Genomic DNA, 10,970 nt, shown 5'->3' on the forward strand with positions numbered 1-10,970 from the left:
CAGAAGATCAACCAATCTCTGTTTTACAAATCCTCCAAATAATGTGGAGTTTCTGTGCTCTGTTAGGGAAGGAGATGGAGGCAGCACGGAGACCAGTAGTTGCTGTTCGATTGTGTAGCTTAAATGAACACGAGGTCACACTCTTTGGGCACTCCAGAAAGCAGGCAAGTGGAAGAGGAGGGCCTCACAATAACTCAGCAGAAAAGAAAACTACATCTAACAGGTGCAAAATGTTTATAAACTGAAGTGAAAATCTCATTAAACATTTTACAAGAGAAGTTACAAATGAAACAAGTTAAAACAATCAAAAAAGGCAAACTTTTCAAGGACAGGAACAACAACAGAACAAGACAAGACATAACCAAACCAGGTAAATCAACAGCTGCTCCTGAGTTTACAGTAAACAAACACAACTTTGTCTTTGCCAAATGGAGGGGGACAGCAGCCACAAGCTGTTTTCACAATTTAAAACCTTAATGTTACTCAAAGGGAGCCCAAGCACTGTAGGAGATTTAATGCCAAGGTTTAGGTCCAAGCTTTAAAGAAAAGTTTTCCCACTTCAAAGCACATTTTCCAGTTTCCATCATTGAAATACTACATCCTCACATCCACCATGCAATCTTGCCTCTTGAACACCAACTCCATTTGTTACCTACTCTGTGAGGAGGTTGTTTTCAGACCAAAGGATAACACTGATGCAAAACACAGTTACCTATACAAAACAGGTCACATTTAAATTGCACTTCAGAACCAGTTCCAAATGTTTCTAAAACACAGAAACTTCCATTGGCCCTATTAAAAACGGATCATAGAACAACATGAAAATACGAACTACTCAAAACCAGAACAACTAAGAACAATTCTAAATGAAGAATAGGAACCAGCACTGTCCCTCAGCAGCAAAATCAGACATTAGAAAAGGCTGTGACAGGGCTACGCTGGAAGTGGTCAGGAATGCTCTGGAAATGCTGGTGTTTGGCCAAGTTCTTGCTCACCCACTGTGTGAGGCTGTACTTTTGGGTAGGTTTCTTGGTGGACCTTGGGTAATTTCTGTAAAAGTAAGTAAAACAGTTAAAACAAACACAAGAAAGGATATGTATGAGAGGCTCGAACAGCATCTTCTCGAAAATGCCTTCCCCATTCCTTGGGGCTTGCAGCTGGTACCTAATTTTCTTGTTATGAGGTTTTAAAAGGGAAACCACATTGTAAGACGGCACCTTGGTAAGTAACAATATGAAAGTTTAAAGATTGTCCTTTTAGGAACACTGCCTCGTGCTTTGTTACCTTCTTTGCAAAGCTCTTTTTCCCTGGCCCAGCAGAGAAGGCTGAGCGCTCCACTACATAGCAGTTTAAACAAGAGGTAAATTTTCCTCAGAGTGCTGTACACATGTTAAATACTCTCACTGGCTACATCTAAGCATGTTCTGAAGTAACAAGACAAAACCCCACAAACTTTAAGCAGTCTTAGAGGAGCAAGATTACAAAACAAATTACATTGCAATAGGCTTGGTTATCTCCAGGCCTCAGAGTGTTACAAAGCTTTTCCACATCATTATAGGCTGCTTTGCCCCTTCTGCGTTTTGAAAAAAGCCAGCTCTGCTATCTTATTTTTTTCTTATTTGTGCACAGGCATCAGGATAACTCAGGAAATAGCATTTATAAACTGCAGACCCATCTGAAGAACGAACAACCAGAAGGGTCACTCCTGCAAAAACACTATCAAAGCAGTTGGTTTGGAGAAGGAGCATCTGGCTGGCACAGGGTCGTCACATCCACAACGCGGAGAGTTTCATTTCTACAGCAGTTGCTCGGCAAGAGCAGCCAGCGACCAGATAGGTCTCAAGCCAGCAAAGCAACTTGTTCACGCCAACAGCTGGGGAGAGATACCTGTGTTACACTCAACATACATTTATCATAATGTTCAGAAAAGCTATGTTGTGACTGGATCATACAGGCTGCTCCCAAGAGGTCTTTCTAGGTCAGGGTTACATGGGTCACAGAGCACCAAACTTCCACTCATTACCTGAGCGCTCCAGTACTACTGATCTTACAGCCAGTGCTATCTGTGTACACAGAACAAGCACCTCTATTCAAAAGAGGGGATCTGAAGGCCTTGCATAGCAAATCCTTGGCAAGAGATGCTTCAGCAGAATGCAAGAATCCTTGAATTCGCGTCACAAAATAGGAAACAACCAGTAAGTCCAGCCTCGCTGTAGCATTTGCCCTTCTGCTCACTCAGAACACGTACTACAGCTCAGTGAAAGGCAACTTCCTTGGAATGCTGCCCTTGCTGAAGTCCACTGTTTCAAGGTGCTCTCAGTACAGAACAGTCCGTGTCCTTGCCCAGTCGAAACTCAAAGGTTTTTCCATCCTGCCACCGCAGTCATGTGATTAATGTGATTCACGGTTCTGCGTAACACCACTTCCTTTCCAGGGAACATAGCGTCTCTTGAGCAAATCCAGGTCTCCTTCATAAACTGCAGTATCAGCTTTTATTTACCCAAAGAAATAACTTCTTGTCAAAAAAAGATACTGCTAGAAAGGATTTCAGAAGTGTTCTTGAAAAAAATCCATGTTTTTGGGCTGCATTGTTTAGGAAGAAAGGAGGCACTCCAAGACAGCTAACAAAAGGCAAACTGTCACACAACAATTCATGTTGTCTGCAATAAGCTGGTGCAAGGGGGTGTGTGTGTGAGACTAGAAGAAATCACAACTTTCCACAAATTCTCAGCCTTCCTATATAGAAGTCCCCCTTCCTTGCCATTCTGAGCCACAGTCGAAATGGGCCACAGAAAGAGGAGGGTCATTTCCTACTGTCAGGGGTGCACCCTTCACCCCTGCACCTGAGGGAAGACAAGAAGTTCTGCAAACTACCACCATGACTCACGAGTACTTCACACCAGTAAGAGGTTTGAGCTCCTCTACAAGAGGCAAAGTCACAGGAGCAGACTAAGCCCATTAAGTATTTGGAGAGAGCTATTATCACAGTGCCTCACGTAACTATCTAACCCAAGACTTAGAGTAGGAATCCTTATGGCCATTACACATGAGGCAAGGGGACAATGACACCCTAGATAAGTTCTGTTCCACGGCAGTTCACTTTAAAACATTTTGATTTCTTTCTCCTCAGGCACAGTCCATCCCCCATCCTTTCACAACAGCTGAGACCAAACTACAGATTTAGGATGAGATTTTCAGGCAAGTTCCGCTCTCATTTAGAAACCAGGAGCTCTGATTATCTCAGCAAAAGTACCTGCAACCCAAAGCCGTGTGGTTTGCCACTAGAGAAGCCCCTGGACCAGTCGTGTAGACTAGGGAGTATCACGCTCTGCTAAGAACAGCTCACTCCTCCCACCACTCCCCTCACAGTAAGCCTCCTTGCAATCTGCTTTATCAGTTCCTACCCCATCCCCTACTCCAAACCCCATCTCGCATCCCTCTTGAAATTTAGGGTTTGTAGGTGGATTTCATTTGCTTTGAAGTGAAATCTCCCTCCTAGGCTCAGCCATAAATGTAACTCCTCCTTTATGTCAGCACAGCCCAAGTCCTGCACCTAACCTGCGTGCTTTGCATTCAAGCAAAATGAGTTTGGGCAGGCAAGAACCGTTGCGAGTTTTTTCCTCAGCCAACTCAGTACCAATCAGCAGACCAGACTGCTTCAAGGCAGAGCCTGCTAGCACAGCGTTCATTTGTATTTCACAGATTTGTTTCTCCATATGTTCTCTTACACTAGTCTCCCTTTCCATCACCTTAAACCTGGTGTGTCTGTTTTTTAAAGATATTGATCTTTGTTATTACAGTAAGACCAGATGGTCTGTGACTCTTTATAAGGTATTTCCTCCTCCTCCTCCTCTCTCTTTGATTCAAGAGAGTTCCAAGAAAATAATTTATCAGGTTTCTCCAAGGTTGTAAGAAGCTTGACAAAATTACTAAGCATCACGAACCTCCACCAAACCAACCAACGCTCAAGGAGAACTCCTGGTGGAGTCCTGCTAGCAGAAGCAGAGAAAGCAGTGGTTGGAGGTCAGACAGGAGCTAGCTCAGCTTCCCAGGTACCGGGGGTGCATGACTCCGCCGAGAGTGATGCCACTCCGAATAACATGAGAATACTTGTCTGAGCAGCAGGTGGTGCAAGCACTATCCCGTATGCACAATTGCAATGTTAATGACCTGTGAAAGCAGATCTCCTGAAGTGCAGATGTTCGGGTGGAAACCAAGAGAAGGCTATGTTCAGAGAGAAAAATGCTTTTTCTGTTAAGTTTGTCCTTCCCCTGCCCATTTAAAAATAGGCCTATCCAGCTACGTACATTGTCGAGGACAAGACCAGGCAGCAGAGTGCTAACGTTCAGTGCCAAGCGTCACAGTTATAAAAGTAGGAGCCTCATTACTTCTGTAGACTGATACAGAACTAACCAGAATTGCCAAGGAGGATCTCATCAAGAAGGATATGATTCTATTTACTGTTGGATAAAGGGCAATAATGAAGTGGGAATGCTAACAAATGGTCAGCTGGCAGAAATCTTTTGTGGTCAATTATCAATTTCAGCCACTCATTTCCAAGCAGATGTTCAAATCACATCTCGTTTTTACATCTGCTACAACGCAGCCTCAGCAGCATTTATATTCCTATAGGAAGCTGCAAATAAATTTATCTATTCAGATTGAATATCCTCTAGAAACTAGAATGAGAGGAAGAACAACCAGAACCACGGGTTATCTCCCAACTCACTTGAGATGGCTAGATGCGAAAAGTTCACTCTGAATACAAAAGGATTTCTTCCAACTAGTCGATGTTCAAAGACTGCACACGTGGTAGCCAGTGCAACACACTCACCCAACGCAGATGTAAGAAAATTGTATTTATAGAGAACCTGCAAGTGCAAGATACCATGCAGATAAGTGAAAAGATAAAGCCTCTGCTGTAGCCAGCCTGTAATTCATCCAGACAACATACGAGCAAGGAGCAAGAGACAGGATACAAGGAAGAGCAGACAGATCATGTAGAAGAGGGGATAGAGCGAAGTCAAACACTACTGTAAGACAAATGCCAGGAGATTTGCAATACAAAACAGAGCTAAAGATTTGTAGCAGCAATATATTAGTTACTGCTTCCCAAAGGGAATTCCCTTGCTTGCTCTGAAACCTGCTAATTTTCCTTTAGGAATTTCTTGGGATCATTCTGCATTTCTGCACCTCCTACGCAAATGATACGCAAGACCTTGCTGCAGATCCAGGTGCACAGAAGTACCACACAGGGTCAAAGTCAGCCCACCGAGAAGGCTTTTCTGTGACAACTGGGAAAGCCCACGCTGTCTGTCGGGCTGAATTCCAAGCCTACAGCTATTTGGAATAAAAGAGGTTTGCACTAATAAGAAAACCAAATTGTGTGCATCACAGACAATGTTCTTCCCCAGCAAAATAGATCTCTATTTCACTCACCAGCCTTGTTCATTTGGAGCTCCTGCCTGATTTTCTGTGACTCAGAACATACGTCTTGCATTTTTAATTTGAAAGGAAGAGAAAACAGGCCATTTTAGCCTTCCTTGCATAGTCTCCTCTGCATTACTTATGCTGTAGTACGTTCACATACTGGAAAGCAGCCCTGTGGCTATGCAGCTGTTCGTGCTGCCCAGATAAGTGCAGGCTCCATGCAATGAGCCACAAAACTGTCAGTTTCTTATAACTCTCAAGAAATGACAATTATTGCACCCATGAACACTCAGAATAACCACAGTGGGAGGCCATCTCTGGAAGCTACCAGAACACTCTTTGCCCTTCAGAACACCCCAGTTCTACCCATCAGACACTGCTCTTCAGCCGATATCCACACCCGCTCTTTACAGACACCCTCCTTTAAACCTCCGCAGCTGATAGCTCTTGGATGACACCGTTGAGGGAAGCAACGGGTAGAAGGTGTCAATAGTAAATCCGAATCTCAGCACTTAAGCTAAATGTTCCCTGAGTCTGGGTTCATAGTTGTGGACTGACAAGAACAAGTTACCTCCCAACACAACAAGCCAGAGCTCAGCTCTGCTCTTCCCAGGTAACGTGGGTCTGTTTTGGGAGCACCCCTGATTTACCACAGCAGGCCCCCCTGTATAATGTTTCCCAGGTATCCCAAACTATGAAACTCATCTGAACCAGTCCTGGAACAAGACCGATTGCTGTGTGGGAACTCTCTGCGTGGTAGTGCTAGCGAGTGTAGCAGGCACTTTTTATTTCCCTCTGAAAAACAAGTACATTCAAAACATCAAAGAATACAAGTTCAGCAAGCCAGGCCTCCTGCTAGGATATCCATCCTCCACTCTGCCCTCCCCACCGGTACAGCCTCACCCTATCCCATCCGGGGGTTACCTGGTGTAGGAGCTACTCTTTTCTTCATACGGACGTGCACACTCTGGATATAAATGTTTCTTTTGCTCAAGCTCCACTTCCGAAATGCACGTCCGTTGATTCAGTCTTTAAAATAAAAAACAGCGTTAATTTTTTTAGACAATTTGTCAGATTAGGTTACAGAAGACAGTGTCCTATAGAACTAGTACGGACATGAACTTCTTGTAGCACTATTCTGTGATTGCAAAAATAAAAGTATTTATTTGAATAAAGTTGCAAAGATAACATACTGAGAGCAAAGCAGGACAGCGTTGTCAGCTGAGTGAACCAGCAAGTCACTGTCCTGGCTAACAAGCCAGAAACCTGCAGTGAGCCCTCAAAAGCAGCATATTTTTCACGTAACTCAAGGCCACGCTGGGAACGGCAACGCACAGAACATCCGAGTGCAGCAGGTCTGCAGCGGCCACAGGGAAGCACCAAACTGACAACTCCAGGCCCAGGAGCACCGGAGAGCAGAAGACAACCATCCCTGCCCAGCACCCAGCACTGCTCTGCTGCTGCCATCTGCCGGAAAGCACTCCAGAAGGCGAGCGGCCACCAAGCCAAGCCAGCACAAACATCTCTTCTCCTGCCCTGCAGACCACTGCCCAGGACTGCCTCAGCAACCTTCTTTCCCATTTGGACCAGCCCTATACTCTTCCCGCTCTTACAGTATCTTACAGGGTAAAACATTAAGTACTTTTCCCACTATTTCAGTGCACCTTAAGAAAAAAATAAAGAGAAAACCAGCAGGACACAACCAACCAAACTGGTTTGGGAAATTTTTCAGAGTGCAAAGGCATTTAGAGGCTCCTAAGAGATTACCTTTCCTCCTCCTGTGGCACAGGAATAACTTTGCCAGGCTTCTTCCCACTGGTTGTCTCTTCCTGCCCAATCTGGCCTACAGCTGTATCACTTAACTAGAAAGATAAGGAAAAAGGGCATTAACACCTAATAGAAAAATCATTCCAGTAAGTCTTGCTTATATAGTTATATAAAAAAAAAATCACACTTCCCTCTGCTTGAAAAACCTCCCCTTACTGGGTAAAAATGCACACTTGTGTGCATACAGACATTACTACAAGTACAAATCAAAAGGAATGGAATTAAAAACATTTTAGTTACAAGAATTAAGATGTGTGTTTACTTTAACGCTGTTTGATGGCTGTTCAACTTCTGAAGATTCCTGCGCCCCATCATCCTCTGGAGAGTCTAATTTCCTTGAAAAACAGCTCTCTGCTTCTTTGGAAAGTTCTTGGTTTCTCGACCCAGAAGCCGAGGTGTCCCACACCATCAACACAGGTGCTGAACTCTCATCAGCTGTCCTCTGGCCACAGGCAAGGTCAGAGGAGGGCACGGATCTTTCCACACGATCCCTACAGAAGTTAGACACATCTCTGCTCGCAAAGGGAGTCTTTCCCAGGCAATCCACACCCAGGCTTTGCCGGCCATTAGACACCAGCCCCTCCGAGGATTCTTCGAGAACACAGCTACTAGCGGTTTTATCATACTCTAGGCAATCATTTACGATTGCTTCTGAAGCTTCTCTTTCGGCTTCCTCCAAGCAGTTGTCCTCCAGAGGCTGATCTACATAGTCAGCATCAATTGGGCTAAGACTCAGAAGCTCCTGAATGTCAAGGTCAAACAACATGCGAGTTACTTGGGCTGACTGCAGATGGTTCTCATCCAAGCTAGCACTTTCATTCAAACGGCTAGGATAACAGCCGTTATCAGAACTGACTGAAGAACACTCTCTGGACAGAGGAACATTTGGTTCCTCTGCGACCTCCGAGGCTACGTTTGCATCTTCGCTGATGACTGATGCCCCAGTGCAGCTGCTGCTCTCGTCCTTTTTACTCTCTCCATTTACATTTTGGCTCAGAGTGCTTTTTCTAGTTAGGTACCGCTCAAATTCCACGCAATCATCTGCCAAGATTTCCTGGATCTCTTCCTCAGTGTAATTGAAAGGAGAGTTCCCTTCTTCGCTGTCTGACAGTTCCAACAAGGAGTCATCTGGCTCGCTATCATCAAAACATCTGGTTGCATCTAGAGAAATGGCTACATCATCGTATTTTGACGCAGAAGAACTGGCAACAAGGTCGTCATGGCCAGTATCATCCAGAAAAGGAGAGGATCCTTGAAAGCAGGCAGAACCTGGGGAACAGAGCAGCAGTTTCTCTGATGGATCTGGAGTGCTACAGTGATGACCCAACACACAAGCTTTCTTAGCTGACTGCAGGGCCTGAACCTGCTCTGTGGAATCCAACAGCCTTTTGGTGCTGGGAACTGTACTATGAGCAGCAGGTTTAAATTCATGAAAAAGACATAGCCCAAAGGCGTGAGGGGAATGGTCATCCATGTCGCAGTCGGTTCCTGTATCTCAGTGACCCTGTGCCTTCTGCTTACAGCTCTAGAAGCCTGCTCTGAAGCTCATCTGATCCTGGTGCCCTTTGATCAGCCCTTTCAGAAGAGAAATCAGCAGGACTCAGCTCCAACCTGCCAGCAAAAGACAACATCTTAATTAAAGAAACTCAGCCGTTTTCCAAAGATGCAGTAATGTGACAGGGAAGGCAAAAACACTAGCTGAGGTACAACAATTTTAACTCCCTAGTCTCCATTACCTCTACTCCTGACCATTTTAGGTCTTAACAACATGTAACAACAACCAGTCCCTCATTCCGTGAGTGTTCTCACACACGAGGCTGTTTGGCTTTATCAAGCAGGGCTAATACAAGCCCAAATCATCAACGCAGTCTGTACCTTCTCCTCCCAAGCTGCTGTAAATCAGTCATTCTAACACCAGATACCAGTATTCACAAATTACGTTCTTTACGACCTTACATTTGAAGTCCAGAGCACACTTTAGGAATTAAATAAAGCCTCACAGACCTTCCCAGTGTCCCAACCCCCACCTCTGTCCTTCAAAGATACGAAACAAATAAAAAGTCTTTTTTGGGTTAGGAAAAACTGAGCAACGGAAGAGTAACTGTCAGGGAGCTAAAAGGACATTCAGCAGCACATTAGTCACTAACACACTCATACAAAATGCATGTTATAATGAAAGATCAGAAGATAAAGACCCTTCCTGTAAAATTCAATAGTTTAAAAGTATTCACAAACAAAACCTGTTCTCCTCTTACTGAGGACTCACACTAACGTGAATCTTTTGACTTGGAAAGCCCTGCATTTGACTCTCACCCAGCAGGAGAATCTGGACTAAGGCAAGGCATTTCCTGTCCTCTTTGACAACAGATTTAAAGGAATACCTTTTGTCTTTCCGTTGGTTTGACTACTTACTGCTTTCAAAAAGAGGGGGGGGGGGGGGGGCGGTTAGCCACTAGGTGGCAATGGTGTACCTACTCCAGGAATAAAACTGGGGCAATTCTGCTGCTTCCTCTTGTCATTCTGTCCAAATAATAAAAATCAGCACTTTCAGAATAATGCTGTAACCACACTGAAGAAAGAAAATACCTTGGGAATCACCTACGTGCATACAAAACCTATACAAGAACATACTGGAGTCACGGGCAGTCCTCACTAGATAGTACTTGCCAGGAGTTCTGCAATTTAGCTACAAGTGCTGAAGTGCTTTGAAGAGAAACAAAAGGCAAATAAAAACAAATTCAATGTGGATTTAGTCCTACAGAGTGTAGCAGTCTGATAACCTAGCTCCTAACCAATAAGGACTTGAAAGAGAACCAAACATTTTAAGCCTTTTTTCTGGAACCGGCTTACAAAAAGTGCATTCGGAGATGTTTACATGCTCAGCCTGCAGACAAGGAAATGGTTTCTTTACTGCTGTGACCTTCCCAATTCCCCTAACTGCAACTACGCTGGGTCTGTACTTTCAGCCCTACATCAGCTGATTCTGGAAGCGGAACGCGGGTAACTATGCAACCGATTATGCACGAGCCCAGACAAAGCCCCCTGCCATTCCCCACAGAAGTGTGTTCAATTCAGGGGCTGTTCAAGGATTTACACCAGGGTAATGCTCCATAACAGTTTAAATGGCTCTTAAACCGATGTAAGACAAGGCTGCCTGCTGCCACCCTCTCACCCTCTCCCTCAGTCCAGCACTGGTGCTCGTACGGTCAGACCACGCTAGAGCCAGCTCACCCCCAACCGCAAAAGCACCAGCCATGGATGGGCCATCCTCCTAGGGGCTGCCAAAGGCAGGCTCTTTGGAAAGCTACACACGCTTTATGTGGGTTTCTAGCACAACTTCAGTAAATAATGAGATCAAAAGATAAAGCTACTGAGAAACACAGCTCTGCCAAGGCTCACGGACCGGCCGCCTTGCCCGCTCCGCTCCCCGCAGCCAGCCACAGATCTCGCAAGCCTGCGGCGCTGCTCTGGGATCTGCTCCCTGGAGAGACAACGGGGAGCAGGGGGCACCTGCAGCACGGGCCGCAGGGTAACAGCCCCCTCAGCCCCACGATCCGCCCACCGCATGAGGTATCTTCTCCGAGAAAGCAGAATCTCGAGACGTGGGGAACCTGCTCCCATCTCACCCGAGCGCACGAAGGCAAACGCCAGCGTTTCACCCCCGCCGCTCCCTCACCTCGCCCTCTCTCACTCACGGGTCTATTCGTACCCGC

At 45.4% G+C, this 10,970-nt stretch overlaps 2 protein-coding genes across 2 annotated transcripts in view; one reads left to right on the forward strand and one right to left on the reverse strand.

Moving 5' to 3' along the window:
• Window positions 1–5,467: 5,467 nt before the first annotated feature.
• Window positions 5,468–8,833, reverse strand: S100PBP (S100P binding protein). The gene is made up of 4 exons (XM_009332156.1): window positions 7,520–8,833; window positions 7,198–7,292; window positions 6,355–6,459; window positions 5,468–5,493 (listed from the first exon to the last, which is right to left on the reverse strand). The coding sequence occupies exons 1-4, from the start codon at window positions 8,729–8,731 to the stop codon at window positions 5,481–5,483; spliced, it is 1,425 nt and encodes a 474-aa protein (XP_009330431.1). The 5' UTR covers window positions 8,732–8,833; the 3' UTR covers window positions 5,468–5,480.
• The window catches only part of YARS (tyrosyl-tRNA synthetase), an 8,046-nt gene continuing 5,805 nt past the window's right edge, over window positions 8,730–10,970 (forward strand). The window contains exon 1 of the mRNA XM_009332210.1: window positions 8,730–8,747. Within this exon, the coding sequence (XP_009330485.1) occupies window positions 8,730–8,747 (18 nt within the window). The remainder of the gene's footprint in view (window positions 8,748–10,970) is intronic.

This window comes from Pygoscelis adeliae, unplaced genomic scaffold (genome assembly GCF_000699105.1).
Source record: "Pygoscelis adeliae isolate BGI_AS28 unplaced genomic scaffold, ASM69910v1 Scaffold359, whole genome shotgun sequence".
NCBI classification, from domain to species: Eukaryota; Metazoa; Chordata; class Aves; order Sphenisciformes; family Spheniscidae; genus Pygoscelis; species Pygoscelis adeliae.

Bases quoted from the DNA above. Each gene is read 5' to 3' on its own strand.
- S100PBP (XM_009332156.1), bottom strand. From the start codon at position 8,731: ATGGATGACCATTCCCCTCACGCCTTTGGGCTATGTCTTTTTCATGAA. The intron at 7,293-7,519 runs GTAAACACACAT...TTATCTTTCTAG, and splicing joins AGCCATCAAACAGCGTTAAA to TTAAGTGATACAGCTGTAGG. The intron at 6,460-7,197 runs GTAATCTCTTAG...TTTATTTTAAAG, and splicing joins GTGCCACAGGAGGAGGAAAG to ACTGAATCAACGGACGTGCA.